At 37.1% G+C, this 20,940-nt stretch overlaps 1 protein-coding gene and 1 pseudogene across 10 annotated transcripts in view; both read right to left on the bottom strand.

Moving 5' to 3' along the window:
- MEF2A (myocyte enhancer factor 2A) overlaps window positions 1-20,940 on the bottom strand; it is a 151,234-nt gene that overhangs the window by 89,013 nt on the left and 41,281 nt on the right. For all 10 annotated transcript variants that reach the window (XM_034784857.1, XM_034784852.1, XM_034784856.1 and 7 more), the window contains exon 2: window positions 3,282-3,491. In XM_034784857.1, coding sequence (XP_034640748.1) covers window positions 3,282-3,335 — 54 coding nt within the window. In that variant the 5' untranslated portion in view covers window positions 3,336-3,491. The remainder of the gene's footprint in view (window positions 1-3,281; window positions 3,492-20,940) is intronic.
- Window positions 11,477-11,613, bottom strand: LOC117884577 (annotated as a pseudogene).

The raw sequence follows: 20,940 nt of genomic DNA, 5'->3' as shown, positions 1-20,940 counted from the left end.
CATTGGCCCGGCGCAGCGATCTGTGGCCAGTGGGAGCCGTGATCAGCCGGAGCTGCGGACGGGGCAGGTAAACAAACTGGCCCGGCCCGCCAAGGGCTTTCCCTACACAAGCGGCGACCCCAGTTTGAGAAACCCTGCTCTAGGCACTACTGTCATGCAAATAATAGGTAAAGATTCAACTTGTAATAACAAATCTGAAATGCCAGAATACTAATTCCTTACTTTTAAGTGTCCTTTTAAAAAAGTGATCTGTTTTTCTGATGTTTACAAACCATAAATATTCCACAAAACATGTTCATACTTTCTTAACACAGGAAGGTTAACAGGTTCTTCAAAGTGATTCCAGTATTGATTAGTGAAGAGGTTTGATAACAAAAGTAACGTTTAGTTTGATATCTAATTTACTGCACTTTATTCTCTTCAGCTTAATGAATATAAATGCCTTATCTGTTTACACGAGCTAGAAGACTTCTTAATCACTACAATGAGCATCTCATGTTAATTATAATCCCCCAGAGTAATAGTTTGTATATTCTGTTTTGAGCTCAGTTATAAACCTATATAAAAAGAAACACTTCTGAAGAGACAAAGGATTTTCTCCCCTGTGAAGTTATAAAACCAGGCCAGGTAAGTAAAGCACTACTATGCTCTATTCATGTTTCTAATGCATTAAACAGCTACATCAGAATTTAATATGCATGTTCATGAATGATTTGCTAGCTAGTTATGATAGAGAAAGAACACAAACATGGCAGTTAACTACTGCACTACACTCTCAGGTTACAGCAAAATGAGTCCTACATTCCTTCATTATTTAGGTCAAAGAAATAGCTTACTCAGAACCCACATTCATATATACCATATATTCTACGTTTCATATGGCACACTGATATGAGATGGAATATGATGTAGGTGAACTGAGTTGCCTGACTACAAGAGTTACTTTAGCATGGAGCATGTGGAAAAAGGAGAAATCAAGTCAGAGTCTAGCCTTGCACCAAAGCCTAAGACATTTTCCTAGTCACTAGAACAAATAGCATTAGAGCCAACTGAAGAGGCCAGCCAAAAGATCAGCCAAGAAATTAGTCCGAGAGTCAGAGCTTAGCCATCTATATTTAGCATCAACAAAGGCAAACATACAAGTGGCTAATGTTTGGAACATAAGCAATACAAGAAAGCAGGAGCCAACTAGTCTCCCATGTAACAATAAATCTTAGATTGCATTGCTTTTGAGGTAAAGAATCTAGAAAAGCATTAGGACTGAGAGTATGGTTTATTCATGGTTATATAAGAAGCAAGGTTGGTTGGCACAAATTTGATAGCAAGAACTGAGACATAAGTTAACTTAAAACTCCTCTAGGATTTCAAACAAGTTGAACAAAATGAAAATGAACAACCAGAAGTACTTTAATATGTGTACTTAAGTGATTTATCTACATCTAAACATACAATAGTTGTGTGATTGCAGCTAATCAAACACAACCTTTGGCTTTTGTTCAAGTTCAGATGGTACCTTCCTTGCTATTTATGGTCAGTGTAATTTATTCATAACGTTTACGTCTAGGACTATCCAAAAAAGTTTACAAGAATCCTAGATGAACCCCCCAAAATTAGAATAGTTACAAAAAAAAACGCTAGTGTAATTGTGAATGAGTGTGTGTGTTCTCCCCACTTACCACCCACCCATTAGACAGAACTCCATTTGGGTTGGGGAAAATACCACACGTGGTAGGAGTACCACAATAGAGAACCTAAACTGAAGTGTTTAACTGGAACACACTATGCAACAAGTTTTACCAATCATAGTATGAACAAGAATTTTCAGCTTCAGTTTTATAGTGTTCTATCTGTAGTAGCGTTAGGCTGATTTATGAAACTGCAATTTCTTAAGGATCTCCAGGGTAGTGACAGGGTGAAGAGGGGACTAGAGTTGAAACCGGATATCACCTTAGGGCTCATCTACATGAGAATTTTTGTTCCATTATACCAGTATAATCATACCATTATAGCTAAGTCATTATAGTTATATTGGTAAAAAAATCTCTGTGTGGACAATCTTATTCCAAAATAAATGTGGCTTTTTCAGTTTAGCTTAAAGCACCTCCAGAAAGTGACAAAATTAACCGGGAAAAGTCCCTTTCATACCAGACTAAGAATGTCCATGTGGGAGTTACACCTGTAAAATTACAGCAGTTAAAATTCACAACTTACATTATACGAGTATAAGTTTCCCATGCAGGCACACTGTAAGGGTTGCCTAACAGGCCTACTCACTCTTCCCCAGGCTCAGAACCTACTGCCTACCTAGAAGTCTATCATACTGGTTCAGACCAGTGATCCATCTAATACAGTATTCAAAAGAGGTGCCAGAAATCCTGCAGGCATATAGCTATGGTAATTCTGGATATTCCTGTTATTCATACAAATGTCTAATCCCCTTTTGAATCCCACTTTTCCTCAATGACATGCTGTGGCAATTAATTCCCCAAGCTAACTGTACATGGAAAAAGAATTCTTTTTCAATCTTCTATTTGCCACTTTTTCAATTTCACTGAATGCTTCCATGTTCTTTTATTATACAAAAGTGTGAACCGAAAGTAACTAATCTATTTTCACTATACCATTCTCAGAATGAAAGCACACACAGTTCAACATACTTTTACTTGTAGTCATGCCTTTTTTACCCTTCAATTTTTGAGGAAATTATCCCCTGTGGAGTTGTTTACTTCAGAGACACAACTTGCAATCATAGGCATGTAAGCAGGGATCAGCACAATATCTAAAATCATAGTTGATGATTGGATACATTTGTTTCACCTACAGGCAGCATATCCTTTCTGAATTCATGTAATAAGGAGACAAACAACTGTAGCTACAAGATAACTAACTACAAGGGTTGCTCTTTCAACAAAATAGCAGTAGCATAAAGAAAAACAGACTTTTCCAAACATCTTCAAACCAGTCTATCAGCATACGAGTCTCAGTGTATCATTTTAGGAAGACTGTTAGTTATACAGCAATTGTAAAACAAATTGACAACTATTTCTTGCCAAATAAATATTGCAATTATCTAAAGTCAAACATTAATATTAGAAGGCATTACCAGAATACAATTTATGTGCTTTCCACAGACACAGAAAGACAATGCCCACGGTCCAGAAAAAAAAAAAAAAAAAAAAAAAACTTATGTTACTTGGGTGAAAACCCATGTACAACTTTTCCACTCCCATTTTTAAAAGAATTTATCATGAACTTGTTCATGTGGAAGCTTTGTTTCTCACCTGTCTGTTCCGTTCGTCCATTATTCTTGTGATTTGTATTTTCTTCCTCCCCATTTTCACTCGCTCCTTTTCTTTCCCTTTTTACAATCCAAAAAACACACTAAATCCAAGAATTCTCACTCTTCAATATATTAACACATGGTACACGGTTCTTTTCCACTGTTTCGTCTTCCACCCGATGAAAAGGTTGCTGCTTCTTGTTACGAAAACCTAAAATAAAAAGAAATACTGAAATAATTTTGTGCCTTCTATATTTTCAAAGTTACAGACAATTTCACATCAAAAATTGTGTTTGCACATTCAAAGCAATTCTTGTAAAGATGAACCAACTCATCTTTCTCTTATCAGACATCCTGTCCATTACTATCATACCAAGCAAAAGCAAGTGATGACTGTAAATTAAGCATTTGAGCTGTTTCACAGAACCTACGGCCAAGAGTCAAGTGATCAGTGATTCTGGGTCCTCCACTTAGACATGTTTAAAAAAGGACTGATTTTCAGAGGGTGCTCAACACTCTCTGAAAAAAAATAAGCCCCTTTTTCAAGGTGTCTCCAGTTGAGCAGTCAAAAACTGGGGCACCCAAAAATTCACTTCTGAGAATCATCATCTAGGGTTTGGGGAAATTTAACTTTTTTTTTTTTTTTAAAGGTATCTTTTTCAAATATTTGGCCACAAACATGATAACCCTTTAAGTTATGCTCTTTGTAAAATTTATATAACCATAGTGCAGAGATCGGCAATCTTTGGCACACGGCCCGCCAGGGTAAGCACCCTGGCTGGCCGGGCCGGTTTGTTTACCTGCCGCATCCGCAGGTTCGGCCGATCACAGCTCCCACTGGCTGCAGTTTGCACCTCAGGCCAATGGGGGCTGCGGGAAGCGGCGCGGGCTGAGGGAACATGCTGGCTACCGCTTCCCACAGCCCCCATTGGCCTAGAATGGCGAACCGTGGCCAGTGGGAGCCGCAATCGGCCAAACCCGTGGACACGGCAGGTAAACGAACGGGCCCAGCCCGCCTGGGTGCTCACTCTGGCAGACTGCGTGCCAAAGATTGCCAATCCCTGGCATAGTGTCTTGCTTAAGGTTGTTTGGTGTTATTTCACCTTTTGAACAAGCAGTCAATCTGAAAAATAAATTTTCCATTATTATTCAAGCTCTGACTGTTGGAAACAAAATTTAAGGTTACTTTTTTAGCCTCAATTAATTTCAAAATTCAAATCATGTCTCTTGCAACATTATTGTTTAGAGCTCCTCAGCATACATAAACACAGGCTCTGCATTTCAAAGAGCTTATATTTGAACCACAACTAATAATTTATAGAATCAAAATACATAGGCAAGAAATCATATCCAACTTGCTGGTAAGGTGGTCAGCTAGGGAAGGATTAAGAATAGGTACTCTGCTGCAGAAATTATTTTGCCAAAATATGTTGTCAAATATAGGGAAAGATTAAAACAATTAGGTAAGAATTGGAGCGATAGATTAAAATACTCAGATACTACAAGGATGAGTATACCTAAAGAAAAAATTTAAAAAGATAAAATGCAGTAATAAAAATATAAAATGAAAAAGGCTTAAAAATAAAAATTGAAATAGAAGGACTAAGATTGATATTAAACTAGTAAGGCAAATAGCTAAGGACTAAAGCCACTTGTTTTTATTTAGATTGTTACTTCTTCGGGACGGGGCTATTGTATGCCTTTGAAGCACTATCATGCTTTTGAGTGCCATATAAAAATAAATCATTTTTGGTATCTTCATCCACCACTACAATTTAATTTCCCCAAAGGATTATTTCACAAGTTTGGAGATGCTGATGAATAGGTGAGAAAATCTCAAGGTTATGTTCACTACAGTAACTTGCAACTTTTCACACATCTACTAACAAGCCAATTACCAACAACAAATCCTCATGTTTAGAAAGATTTGCAGTGGATGCACACAAAACTGAAAGGGCGACAAAGTCAGACACTTAAATATTTTACTATCACACATGAACAAATGATTTATTTTTTAAGGACCAAAGCATTACAAATAGACAATTACCTAAGTCTTGGAAAACCATGCATTAATACTGTAAACTTTTGAAGATGCTTCTCCCCCAATCCTCCCATTATCAACTAAACTGTAGGATAATATAAGACAAAGTAACAGGAGACCAGTGGAAAACAGATTTAACTTCTCCAATATTAATTGTGTACTACAATGTATTACCCAACTTGTTGTTTGCAGTGTCTTTGTAATCATGTTGGCCCTAGGATATCAGAGACACAAGATGGATGAGGTAATATCTTTTATTGGACCATCTTTTGTCGGTGAAAGAGACAAGCTTTCAAGCTACACAGGTCTGAAGAAGAGCTCTGCGTCTCTTTCACCAGCAGAAAGTGGTCCAATAAAAGATATTACCTCACTCACCTTGTCTCTCCGATACCCAGCTTGTGTAATTCAGAACAAAAAACTTGAACTTGGGTACAACTCATATTCTGAAGACCTATTAGTTGATACGTATGACAAAGAAAGGGGTCAAATTGGTCGTAGTATTGGGTTTGTAACCTTCTCCAACCTTCCAATCCAAAATACCTTTTGAAATTGACTCCTACATATATTTTAAGAGGACTGTCACAAATACCCTATTCTTTTAGCCACGTGTAGAAAATGGTGCAACCACGCCACAAACCATCTCACAGTTAATAAGTAGTGACAGAAAGAGGCGATTAGTCACAGACTGCACTTCACTATGTATTCACCCTGTGCAGAGTATAGAATCATGACATTCTGATGCTGACACAGCTTAAATAGGGGATGGGGGAATATCACAAGAGCACAAGATGTCATTTTATATTTATTTGACATCAATGACCTCTCCCTTGTTAGAATATCACTGAATGCCCAAAAGACATGGAAGACAATTTATAATTAGCACAAAGAGGCACAAAGACCATGTTGGCCCATTGCTTAAGAGGATAAAACAGAATCTCCCTGTATGCTATGGGTTAATTATATTTCAAATAATCAAACTGTGGAATATCTATAAATTTGCATCACTGTCACATATTCTGTACTGCACTTTAAGAAAACAGTATTTTCTTCCAAAGAACTGCTGCTGAAGACAACTCACTAAAATCACAGTTGCGACCATAAAGTCACTTTGGTATATTCCTGTATCGTGAAAAGCTTCTCCCTCCCATGACATGAACAAAAATTTGGGCCAAGTAATAATACTGAAGTTAAGTTAGCAGACACATTTCCATAATGTGGGAATTAAGGGTGCGGGAGGTGCTGCAGCACCCCAAGGTTTTATGCGGGGTCCCGGCAGCCAGCTCCAGCCTTGGCCCCCTTACCCCTGTCCCAGCCCCTCCCCCACATTCCAGAGACACGGCCCTACTCCTGGCCCCAGTTGGGGGGCAAACAGGGGTAAGAGGGCTGGCTTTCAGCACCCCCACTATTAAAAATGTTCCAGCACCACTGCACATATCTATGGTCAGAGAGCACATTATATTTCAAACAGAGTAAAAATGAAATTAACATCAAAATCCCAGGAATTTCAAAGTTAAGGTTGCATTGCCACAAGTCATAGAACCACACCCTAGCAACTACTACTACCTCGCCTCTGTAGAAAGGCAACAGAAGTGAAATTTCACACTGACATGAATATCAAGCATTCCATAAAATAAAATGGTCAGTGGAAGCAAAGAAGAAAAACTGCAGTATTTTCTGCTTCAACAAGAGAATATTACGTTTGTAACTCTAGTGGGACAAAATTAATAGTAGAATAGTTTGAGTATGATCTCATGTGAAACTGATCTTAATTCTGAGTCTCCTAGCTTTCTACTTTTCTTGTTTTAATTTAACATTTTTAAAAACAATGTACACTAAAAACACTAATATCTTCACTTGACGACCAACACAACTGGTAGCTAAGCAGTCTTAAAATATAGTGTGCCATAGGCAAAAAATCTCTGTCAGTCACATGTTCTCACTAATTTTGCAATTGTTTTCTAAATGCTGGAGGGATGTATCACTCTAAAACTAACCAATGAAATCTGTGCTATTTAGAAAGATGATTTTAATGATTCAGCAAAATCAAACTACACTGGCGCCCATACTGCTGCCCATTTAAACAAAACTGTGGAGACAGAGGTCAAAATTAGATAAGTTTAACAAAATTCTTATTTCAAAATTATTGTCCTTGTTTTTCTTGTATTTCTTCCTTTCCGTTTTCTCTGAACTTGTACCATCATGATTCCAGATTATACTTGTCAATGTACAACTCCAATATCCCAGTTTACTATAATGTACCACATTACACACAAAGTACAAATAAGACAACTTCAGATGATTTGCACAACTCAAGGTTCATAAAAACAGTCATTTATGTGGAAATGATCTTATGGAAAAAAGTGTTTTAAGAATCTCAAAAATGAACTAATTTTGTAGTTTAAAATATACTTACACACTACAAAATATTAAATATTCTTAAAGCAAAAAGGTAGAAGAGGCAAAATATAAGATGCATTTTTGTTTTAGAAAGTTAAGAGAAAGTAAAGAAAATTATGTAGTGAATGTTCTCTACTATTCAAGCATGGGGAAGGGAAGCCAAAACTTCTGAGTTCTATTCCAAATTCCTCAAAGCATTTCCTATGTGACTCTTAAGCAAATGACCACCTTTCTGCACCTCAGTAAAACAGGAAGCTACCTCAAAAGTATGTAGAGGCTTAATATTTATAAAAAATGTTGAAATCTTTCAGTAAAAGGTAATATAAAAGTTATCAGTTTGTACGGACTGTCCCGGTTAATAAAGAGAGAGTTTAATAAAGTAATGCACCGTGATAATGGTCAGCACTTTAGCAAAGCCTGAAGCTATAAAATACTCAATATGGCACCCGTGGCACAATGTATGTCTACACTATGAAGACTACACGAGCATAGCCCCATAGTAAAGACTCAGCCTACACCGACCAGAAGGAGTTTTTCTGTCAGTGTAGGAACATCACCTTCCTGAGTGAAGCTATGTCAATGGAAGCCCTCTTCTGTCGACATACCTATGTCTACATTGGTTTTTTTTTCAGTGTATCTACATTGGTCAGGGGTGTGAGGTTTACTTCAAACCCCTGATTGATGTAGTTATGCCAATATAACCTTTCAGTTTAGATCAGCCACAGTCTTCCCTCAAAAGACTTCCTTTATGTGCTAAAACTGTAATTCAAAAATTTTAAGTGTCAAGTCAAAAAGTGGTTTGAACAGGGTGTAACTAAAAAAAAAAGTTAAGATTTTGCTCAAGTACAAAAAATTCACTTTTGGACTGAGACCACGTATGAAACATTTGAATCTGAAAGGATATTTTTTTAAACACAGACACATTTATACATATTACTTGGCCACGTAGTTCCAAAAATGGAAAAAAAAACTGGGGTAATTTGTTATTTAATTTGCTGGCAAACTCACCATTGATGGTGACAGGATTCAGTTTCTGAATTGATGTGTTACACAATGATTATTAAATGTAATTACCTAACATGTTAAAAAAATGTGATATGTTCCAATGTAAGTACGCCTGTAAGGACCAGATCAGCACTATATTAACTTATTTTCACTTTAAGGCAATTATGGAGGAGAAAATGAAAATGGTCAAGAGTTAAGATATTTTAGTTTTTAAAAAATCATTTTTAGAAGTATTTTCAAAATTCAGGTCATTTTTATTAGTTAAAAATATTTTCAGAGTTTTCTATATTATATAAAAACAATAATTCTCCTTATAGTAATGTGCAATTAAGGGAAATCTTTTTCAGGTAATGTTAGAAAAGAATAATGGAATGAATGTTTTTCTACCAGTGTACACAAGACAATTATATTGAGAAGACTAGGCCTAGTGCCCAGGCATCCAAAGCCAATTGGATCCATGCTAGAATGGAACTCTGGAGTGCTCACAAAGTCCCATATTTCAGATTCTTCAGTGCAGGCTGAAATTTGGCTACACTTTCCCCACTGCTTTACAGAAGATCTTTCAAGTAAGCCAGAGCTAGTGAAGGAGATTTGCTTCAAAAATGTTTTAGTGGATGCTAACTAGAGCCTTGCATGGGATTAGTTTTTAATCCAGCTCCCGCTATTATGGCAACGGGTCCTGCAGGAGCTGTGGGATCCCAGTCCTGCACTATATTAGTCCTGTGAAGGGCTCTACTGTGAGCAAATAAGATAGAAGGTCATACTGCAGCCTAGTCAGGCACACACTGCTATTCCAAGAATAAAGAGTGCCAATATTGGAGGAATCCATATAGAGAATGTAAATAAAGTGTATTTTCATCTCTATAGCATGTTTTTTCCATTACTAGAATTTATCTTTAAATGTTTTATGCTTCATTTTGGCCCCACTTATGGCAATAAATTCAGCTTTTGATGACATTTAAACAAGTCTCAACAGGTTTTATGTGAAGTTGTATTCTCTCTAGCCTATAATTTAGAGTCCATCTCAGAAAACCTGTTTAGGAAATGAATGGAGTCAGTAAGTTGAGAAAGTAGACCAAGGAAAAAATGAACCAATTACAGATGTTGGGCCAGATTCTAATCTTAGATTGGGATAAACCCTCAGTCCCACTGCTGTCATCAGTTCTGCCAAAACACTTGCACCATGTGATAAGAATAAGAGAGCAACAAGAATGATAGGTTTCAGAGTAGCAGCCGTGTTAGTCTGTATCTGCAAAAGGAACAGGAGTACTTGTGGCACCTTAGAGACTAACAAATTTATTTGAACATAAGCTTTCGTGGGCTATAGCCCATGTCATCAGATGCATAGAATGGAACATATAGTAAGAAATATATATACACATACAGAGAACATGAAAAGGTGGATTCCAGTTCAGGTGACATGATCACATGTCACTGTAAGACTTCATTACCCACTTGCCAGCACACACGTATACAGGAAGACTTACAGGCAAAACAGAGCCATGTGCAGTCAATTCAAGAATGATAAAAGATCTGAAAAATGTGTCTTACACTGAAAGACTACAGAAGCTCATTCTATTTAATTTATTCCAGAACTGGGTTAAGAACTGGCTTTATCATAGTCTACATAGGGGAAGAGATTTCTGAGAGTAGACAGCTCCTTAATCTAGCAGAAAAAGGAATAGTGAAATCCAATGGCTGGAAGCTGAAGTCAGACAAATTCAGACAATTAAGGTGCAAATATTTAAGTGAGGGTAATTTAGCCATTGGGACAACAGGATGCAGTGGATTTGCCATTACTTCAAGACTGGATACCTTAAAAAAAATTATATATATATATATTTTTTCATTCTATAGCGAAAAACAGAAGTTATGGGCTTCATGCACTATTACTGGGGAGGTTCTTTAGTCTGTGTTATGCAGGATGTCAGACTAAATAACTAGAATAACCCCTTCTGGCCTTAAAATCTATGAACACCTATGTGGCCTTTTGGCACAAAGACTCTTATGAGATCCTAACCTTTTCTACTTGTTCTGTGGTTGTTTTTTGGCTCATAACTGTTTGGTACAAATTAAGTTTCAATTAAATAAGTTTATACTTTGGTTAAATGAGAGTCAGCCACGAGAGATGATCACCACCATCTGAGATTATCACTGTCCTGAAAAAGTACAGTTCTTCCACCCAGAAGGACCAGCACCTAAAGAAAAAATTAGTTTCCTTTAAAGGGATCTAGCAAAGCAGCCTGTTAATTAATATTCAGAACTGAATAAACTTAGAAACAATGGGCACTTAGGAGACATGGGGTTAAAATTTGGGCAAGACACATGCATATATACTTAAGGTTTTGGCAAAAACACGTGTAGTTTTACTGAGGAAGCAAAATGATCATGCAAAACAGAAGTCGAAACCTTGCAACCCACACTGATGGATTCTTCTTTCTGTGGTCACATTTAATGCATGCAAAACAGATTAAGCTATGTACAAGTGTTCCCCCAAACAATTTTTTTTATCCCCATAATTGTTTATTTGCACCCATGATTAACACATCTGGGCACATTACAGAAATTGTAGAAGTGAACAACCTGCCAATAATTGGAGAAAAAAAAATCAAACCCATCCAGACCCCAAGACTACAACCTAGTGACAGGATTGGCTCTGGAACCAAATTGAGGGGAAAAACAAAGCGAACAAATGGCTTTTGCAACAGGACTTATAACCCCTATCAGATTCAGACTATCGTTGAACTGTAGGGGGCAAATTATGCAGTTGAGTTTCCCGCATTTGGGAAAATGGCAGGGGTCAGCACACCCGCAGTGCAATGGATGAGCCTCACCCTGGAAAAACCACCTTCATGGGAGATCATGTCGTCTTCCCCTGCCAGGTAAGTATAACTCTTGTAGTTACAAAAACTTGCTCTGAATGTGCCCCAAGGCAGTGCTATTGTCTGAAGTCTATAGACAGCTTCAATACCTCTAGAGAGATTATTTGTTGCTTAAGACCTAAATTCTGGACCCAGGCATAACCCAGCTAACTGGGCTCCACACTAGATGTTCCTCAGAGTCTGGGAGCAAGAAATCCTTCCTTTAGACCACTGCATATCAGCAGAGACACTCTATGGGTTCTACTTATGCTGTACGGGTCAAGTCGCCTCCCCATCATTTTCTCTACCACTATGCGGTGAAGAATGTCCCAAGATCTGCATGCCCCGTCACCAAATCCCTTCTATACAGCAGAGCAGGAAACCATCACAAAGTGAGCTGTACAGATGATGTGAGCATGCTTGCATAATCTGCCCCAATTGTGCTCCACTTCATCCACCAGAAAAACACTGGTTCTACTACAAGAGAACAGTTACAGAGAATGCAACAGAACTAATCCAAGACTGGTGTGAACTGCCTGTACTCACCTCAGTGGAAATTAAAACTATGATACTCATTTACCATAGTCTCTCAATAATTTCCAGAGGTTTTGATTGGCCCATCTCAAAACAAACCTCCATACACTTAAGAGCACTGGCAAGTGAACAAAAGAAAAAAATTCTGGCTCTTGACATTCTGGATGACGAGTCAACAGTTCATTGATGATATTTTCCTCTATCTTAAAAGGGTAGAATATTCTTAGTAAACATCCAAAAAAGACTATTTTCAAGTAATTATCCTTTTCTGAAATTATTCTGAAGTAGTCCAATATTTTCAGGCTCATTGAGACACTGTGGTTTGATGGCATATAAAATACCTTCAATGTTATCTGATTAAAACAGCACTAAGCAAATGGATCACTTGGAATTCTCCTCTTTCAGTGGTCTTCATATTTCAATACAGTCACTTCAGTGAAGCACTGGCTTTAATTACTACTAACCTGGATCTCAGCATTTTTCCATCTTAACTTCTCGTGTTTATTATGCATATTTTTCTACCCTGTCCCCTTCATCTTTTGGGTAAAAACTTGCACGTAGAAAGGGACCAACACTCAGTATCTGACTATACTGTATATTGGGTCAAAAAAACATTGTACACTAAAATTACAATACCTATTTTGTGCCAAATTCTCAAATGATGTAATCAGAATAGCTCCACAGACATATATGGAACTGAGTCAGATACCACAAGCTGAGGATCTTTAATCACACATAAAATGGGACATTCAAAATTAAAAGCTTACACAGCAACTAACTCTGCCCCCTTCCATATATGATTTATATATCTATTTAGATAGCCCAATGTATAACACTATATTTAGCTGGATATATGTGCAATTCACATTAGAAAGGATGTGGACCTTACTTATATATTTTGCCAGATAGCAATTCGCTTCCAAGGCTTGTGTGATCAAGCAACAAAAACCCTCTTGCAATGAATATGCACACGGAGCAAAATTAAAGTTTCTATAAAATCTTTAACAATGCATTTCCCCAGTTTTCTGGATTAAGTTCTCAGCCTGAATATTCCACTGACAATTTGTTCTCATATAACATTTCCAGGAGGGGAGGGATGGGAAGGGGGAGAATATGACAGAGGAATGAAGGAGGAAAGATGGAAAACAGGATTTAGTTGCAGGCTAGCATGAAAAGTTCACAAGGAGCAAGCAAATCCATGTTTAGATTTGAGTTTGCTAGTATAATTTCAGATGCTGGTATGCAATACCTCAGTAGTCAGAAAAGTGTGTATAACCAAAAGGATAATGTTATTCTTTCTTCCCCCTTGCATGGTAATATAAGGAGCAAAAGACTAAATTCTAACTGTACTGCAAATCCTAAGCGAAGTTCATTTAGGTTAAGTTGCTGTATTTAGCAAACGCAAAATACACATGCTACCTCGTTACAACATTATCCCTGAGATGATCCAGTTGTGTTTAGCATAGCCAAGAGGTGTCTCTCAAGAAAGCTGTTACATTATAATGAATTAATGAAACTGGGAGCCAAAGTGCCATCTGTAGCCTATTAATGTTGCAAGAGAGCCTTCTACAGATGGACTACACTACACTTAAAAAGGTACATAAAACCACAAATCTAACAAGTTAACAATGAGCGTAATTAAAAGAACAACCAACATTCTTGGCATAAGGATTAAAGCTTGTGGAAAAGATCAAGTCTCTCTTTTAAAATGTTGTTGTTTTCAGTTTTATTGATTGTGCTTCAGCTCCACTGTAGTACGTACCACATAACCAATTCTCCAATTACGGCAAGCACACAGTGTTTCAGTTATTCCAAAATGAATACAGAGCATGACTGGCAAAATGGGCACAAAAACTATGGAGATATGAGCTCTAGACATAGATATATACATCAAAGGTATTTGAGTATGGGTAACTATCTGCATCTGTTGATTTTGAAACTGTAGTGGTGAAAAAATAAGCAACAGGGACAGAATCTTTAAGGAAAATTAGCAAGTTAAAATAAAAGCACAGGAAATTGTATTAGCATACCGCCTTAGTAAGCTAACTTTTTCTGGTACACAGGTGCAGGACTTCCTAAGAACAAGTGGAGATGTGAAATTTTTGTCAGGTGACTTATTGCCAGCAGTTAACCGGAAGTTCAAACAACAAGAGTAAAACCACCCATTCGGTATTGTCTAAATTGTGCATACTGTTGAGATTGTGTATTGCAGTTTACCAAGGTTAATACACTCATGAATTGACGCTCTTGTAATCATAAAAGTAATCATAAAAGTTCAAAGTAGATTTCAAGGGCTACATATTTTGGGGGCAAAAAAACTACTCCTTAAAAAAACCACCAACCGCAGTAATCCAAACAGCTTACTTGAAAATTTATTCAGAGCCTGGTTAAATGACAACAAGACAGTCATACTATTTAGATGTGAATTCCATAAACCAACAGACAAAACAACATAATGCTGAAACAGTCTTCACGCCACAGTGAGACATTTAGCAAACCATGAAGACGCCTACAGGTTCCTAACAAAAGATTAGTGGTAAGATTTTTCTTCTGTGGCTACGTTAACCACTGTACCAAACTCAATTTCTTCTTTTAAAATCTAGATGCTCATGCCGGAGCTCAAACCTCAAAACAATGAATGGAAAAACAAAAAATGTCACGACATTGAAAAGTCTAGACTTAATAGAAAATAAGACAAAAATGTGACTAGAGGAATGGAGATCTAATTCCAACTGCTTTTTTTCTTGTCTTTTACATTTTTAGTCATTTAATAGCTAAGTAAAATGCATACCATTTCTGCTATATTTATTCATTTTTATTGTTTTGTATCTACTATGTACAAACTCATGGACATTGTCTGCTCATAGAACCTTATAATCTACAGCTAGATAGACAAGTAGATTAGAAGTGGAACAACTATGGACAATTTACATATAAGTCAACTAAACTCAGCCTGAACAATATAACAGGAGTAAGTTTTGAGAGGGACTTAATATGGCAAGAATAGGGGGTCATGTTGATGAGTTTAGGGAGTTACTTCTATGCAGAGCAGTTCAAAAAGCTTCTAAATGTATTTATACTCACTCTGTTGCATTAAATAACTCAAAAGCATTAAACAATATTTCTAATTAAAATTACAGTTAAAAAAGATAGTTAATACTTAAAATAATCTGGGCAAAAGCTGTGTCTTCCTTGGTGTCTTATACAGCAACAATCACGAAGTGGGTATTCACCCACGAAAGCTTATGCTCCAATACATCTGTTAGTCTATAAGGTGCCACAGGACTTTTTGTTGCTTTTAACCACACCCTAAGTGCTCTACTTAAAATGACACTGACATTCAGGCCGTCATTAGCACTTCACTTGCAAGATCTAGAATGAATTTCCAGTTCCCATTTATTCTTTCATCTGGACTTGGTCAGTGATCTATTGCAGCACTCCAATCTTTCCTTCAAAGTCGAACATAAAACGTTAGTGTCCTTTTCTGCCTTAGCATGTTTGAACGAAATTTTTAGAAAGTAAAACAACATTCTCAACTTTTTATTTCAACTTTTTTCCTCACTTTGAAGTTGTATGAGAAAAGTCTCTGAGCAAATCATGTAAATGAAATGCAGGAGGAACGTGCAAATTATATATCCATTTTACAAACTTTAGCTTTAATACAAATGGAAAAAACCACTGTATAATCTTTTATATGGGAAAACCTTGACTGATAGGATTCAATTATTTGTTTTTAAATTACTACATTTATCACATATGAGATCACTTTGACCCAGAGTTCAATCTATTTAAAAACAAAGATATAAAGTACTACAATTTACTAAAAGTACTAAACGCTAGAAACAGTTTGACAAATAGCAACTTATTTTTAATTCACATTACCTTGTTAGGTTAAATAAAGTTGTGTGTTTGTCATTTACAAATAAAGGGTTTTTTTCAATATCAAACATTTTCATAGCATGGTATTATTTAATGCACAAATGGATTAAATACACCCACCACTCACGATTTTTAAAAGCAATTTTCTAAAACAGAGGAGCAATCAACATGCTCCAATCAGGTCAAAGCAATAAGTAATGGAATTATCTTATTACTTAAAACCTATACATCTGAAAGATGACTAAAAGACTAATAAATGGATTAGAAACCATGTAGCATAGAGTGATGAAAGGCTGGTTGGAGTGACCACAGGCCAGCATCTGCAAGACCTGGCAGAGGGAAAACAAGATGCCACAGGCTAGCAGCATTTCTAAGACCATTGTTTCTGATGATTTAACTGACTTGTTTATGTTACTAAATGACATTTGGGTGTTGCAACATGGTGTAAAACTTTTCAGTTTGCTTGTATTATGCAGAAACCAATTTTGACAGTTCGTATAGATCTGATATATTTTATGTATACAAACAAACATCAGAAAGAAAACTGATTGAATAACCTCTGTTAAAAATCAGAGGGGTAGCCGTGTTAGTCTGAATCTGTAAAAAGCAACAGAGGGTCCTTTGGCACCTTTAAGACTAACAGAAGTATTGGAGCATAAGCTTTCGTGGGTGAATGCCCACTTCAGACGCAAGATGCCCACTTCATCAGACTTCTGTTAGTCTTAAAGGTGCCACAGGACCCTCTGTTGCTCTGTTAAAAAGAAAGTCTCCATTTCTGTCTAAAGTGTAAGTACTTAGTTACATTTAGAAACCTGGCCTCAGTTTAGCAACGTATTACAATTTTTTCCCCTAAAATTTATGGGGGGAAAGTTTTTGATCTGTCTAGCTCAATTTACTGAAATTTTATACACAACTGAAAGTTTTACTCAGTAAGATATTATTTTAAAGTAAGTTTTTAATTCCAAATACAATATGCTTGCATGTTTCTAAAGATTGGAGGCAGTCCTCTGATTAAACTCAAAACTGCTTTTAACCACCTTTATAATGAACTGCGTAGCAGGAGCATAATCAATTTGATTTTAATGAGAATGAATTAAAATACACAATGATTTGTAACGTGAATATGTTTATAGCCAGAACGTAACTATATATGATATACTTTTTCCTTTCTTAAAGGATGCATTCTACAAACGTGTCTCTTTCAAACAATTACGTTTTATAGTAACAGGCATCAATTTAATATTGTTGTGGGTTTTAGGTCTACAAAAATAATTCTGTTCAAACTTCATGTAGAAGTTAATAAAAATTCTGAATAAAAGATAGGTGAATATGATATTCCTTTTTAAAGTGGACTCTTCTTCCCAGAAAACGTAACTAAGTATCTCGGAACATCTCAACTTCCAACAAACATTTTTTCTCTTCATGACAAGTGGATGTCCGATCGTTAGAGCACAGGTCTGGAAACCAGAACTCTTCGATAGATCTTACAACTCCAATTTCCCATGTGCCATTAAGCAAGTCCTTTCAACCCATCCATAAAAATGGGGATACCTAAATTGCAGTTGACTTGTAATGTGTTTTGAGCTCTTCATATAAAAACTGCTCTGAAAGTGCGAACTATGGGCTCAATCATACAAATACTTACATATGCTTAACTATACTACTGTGAACAGTCTCACGGATTTCAATAGTATTATTTATGGTAGTAAACTTAAGTACATGCATATTTACAGAATGGGGGCCTATGAGATTACCCATTTTTGAACTGATTTCTGTAACATCAGCTTAAATATCCATCTTTGCATCGATAACTAAGGATATTCCTATTAACAATACTGCAAGAGATGCTTCTAATTTCCGTCTGTTTAATTTCATCATTTAGAAGCAATATTATTCTTATGAACTTATTTGAGATGCAACACTTAACTAGCCTCTTTTATTGCACCCACTAGGGTATACTGTATACAGTGACATATTTTATTTAAAATATTTTTTTTGCTATGGACAACCTCAATTTTAAAATGATTTAAACAAGAATTTATTTCACTATAACAGAAAGAAACAAAGTAACTTCAACTCTCGTTTTGCTAAATATAGTTACAGGTGAATATCTGAAATTCTTCTGTACTCTTGATTGTAACCTCTAATACACCCCCGCAAAGTTAAGGGAAAGGAGAAAAAACATGGGGAATACATATTAACAGTTTAAAACAGCTAGCTGAAGAAGAGAAAAATAGACAAGCATCTTATTTTTCTGAAAAAAAAAAAAAAAAAAAAATCTCTAAAGGTTTATTTTACAATTTTGCATATTAAAGACGTTCTTAGACCCTAAGGGGGGAAAAAAAGGAGTGACTTGTTTTTGCACGGAAATTCAGAAAAAAATCCAAGGATAGTTAGCCATTATCACTTTTTACATTATTAACAAAACTTCACCATCATTAAAGAGTTCTTACAAAATTCTTTCTGCTAAAAGTCTACACATCTTGGCATTCAAGAACATTACAATTAACTTTCATAAACTTTCTCTTGATTACATGAAACAAATGAATCTTCCAGATGATAGTTCTAATGAGAGAGAGCACTTTATTTTTGGTCTAATAAGTCCATCAAAGAAACTGAGCATAGAGTATGATTCCATACCAGCTTTAATCTCCATTTTAAGGAGACCTGTCACATTATTTTAAATTATATTTCAGGCCCAAGAGAACAGTCTGTATAACTACTACGCTAATCTTAAGTGTATATTATGTGGAAAAAGAATAGCTACTTACCCTACAGTAACTGGTTTTTTGAGATGTTGTAGACAATGTGGAGAAGATGTAGATGTACACTGTAGATGTGTATGTACCTCATGTGAGAGAGTTCAGATTTTTTTTGAATAGCAAAATCCATCAGAACTGTGCATGCACTCCGTGTCTCCTCCTGCTCCCTACTGAGAGCATGGGAATGGCTGTGAACCTTGCTCAATTCCCTCACCATTTGAAACCCATGGTAGTTGAGACCTCTTGAAAGCAGGGATAGAGAATGGGTTGGCGTGGGATCCACAGGGATAACATTTCAAAGAACTACAGTTACTGTTTGTTCTTTGAGTATGTGTCAGTGTGGATCCCACTGTAGATGAGTAAACAGCATCCCCTCAGGATGATGAGAATGAGGAATTTCAGCTGCATCAACTGAACAGAAGTTGAAGTACTGTTCTTCCAAATTTGGCATCTGCTCTAGCCACTAAATCCAACACAATGCTTGATAAAAGTGAGCAAATTACACCACATTCTCACCTTGAAGATCTTGGAAACTGGCACATTTCTGAAACAGGCTGACTATATCACTTGAATTCTGGTGGAGTGAACCTTGATGTTTGGTGTGACAGATACACTAGCCAACTGACTGCAAAGCAAAATACAGAGGATATTGAAATGGCTAACACAATGTAAGAAGATGCCTTGAACTTCAGAACACTTGGATATAGCAATAAATATATGGGGCAATAGGCTGAACAATTACGTAATAAAGCAAAGTCCTGGATACATATAATTTCTTTCCTCCTTGTGCAGAGTGTGGCTGTAGGAAGACAACAGGCAGCTTGACTGACTGGTTCAGGTGAAATTCTGAGACCACCTTAGGAACCTTAACGCACCTTAGGAATGAAACTCGGGTAAGGTTGCAACAGTCTTGTTCCTATGGAATGTTGTCAATCATAGCCACCTGAAGCACACTCACTCTTCAGGCCGCTGTAATAACCACTAGGAACACTGTATTCGGAGGGAGGTGGTACAGGGGGCAGTTTGACAGAGGTTTGAATGGAAGCTCCAAAGGTCTCAGAAGAAATAGATTGAGGTCCCAGGCAGGGACCTCTGACTAGTGGGTGCATAACAGCTCTTTAAGCAACTTTGATACTATAAGGTGAGAGAAGACCAAACATAATTGTACAGGTGGATGGCAAGCTGAAATCACCGTGAAGTGGACCTTAATAGAGCTGAATAAGAGGCCAGCCTGTTTTAAATGCAATATGTAGACAAGGATCTGTAGCAACGAGGCCTGGACCAGTCCAGACCATGATGGGCTGTCCGTATCAAGAACTTCTCCATTCAGATGAATATGTTAGTCTGATACAGAGCAGAAAAGCATCTATCAGAATTTTCTGGACCTGCAGGAAGCAATCTCCATCTGTGGCACTCAACCAGCCAACAACCATGCCATCAGGTTCACTGACTTCAAGTCTGGATGGAGTATCTGGCTGGCCATGGTGTTGTGAGATCAGGTCTGGACATTGTAGGGAGAAGTAGTAGTTCCATTGGCCAAAAGGTGCCTTGGCCAGTATGGAGCTACGAGAACGATCAAAGACTTGTCACATGATTTTGGAAATCATCTTGGGGAATCAGTGGAAAGGCATACGAGAGGCCTTGAGACCACTGCAAGGAAGGTGTCCAGTAATGAGCCCAGACTTACACCATCTCTGGAACAAGAGTTCAAGCCCTTGGCATTGACACTGGAGGCAAACATGTCTATTACTGGGGTCCCCCAAAGTAGGAATATCAACTTTATGATGGATTTCCACAATGACCATTCCTGAGAAGTAACTGACTACTTAGGAAATCCACCAGGTTTTTGCTGACATCCAAGAGGTGAAGAGCCATCAAAGGTCACCCTGTGTTGGTGACACCATGTCCAGAGCCTGATGGCTCCCAGACAGAGGAGAGAGAAATAAGCAAGAAGGTGCACACTTATGTAGAGGACATCTCTGTGATGCACATAAGACTCTGCACTATAGTTTTGAAGAACAGGTAGGAATACTATGCACAACACTGATGTGGAGCCCTATGTCCTCTTACATTTGTAGATAGTCCAAGTGGGGTCCCCAACCTGAACCTGATCCACCCATAATTAAAATTCTTTATCAGGGATGGAGTAGAGAATGGAACCCCTCACACACATTTCCAAAA

Source organism: Trachemys scripta, chromosome 10 (assembly GCF_013100865.1).
Source record: "Trachemys scripta elegans isolate TJP31775 chromosome 10, CAS_Tse_1.0, whole genome shotgun sequence".
Lineage (NCBI taxonomy): Eukaryota > Metazoa > Chordata > Testudines > Emydidae > Trachemys > Trachemys scripta.
This window is presented reverse-complemented; position numbering and strand designations above follow the sequence as displayed.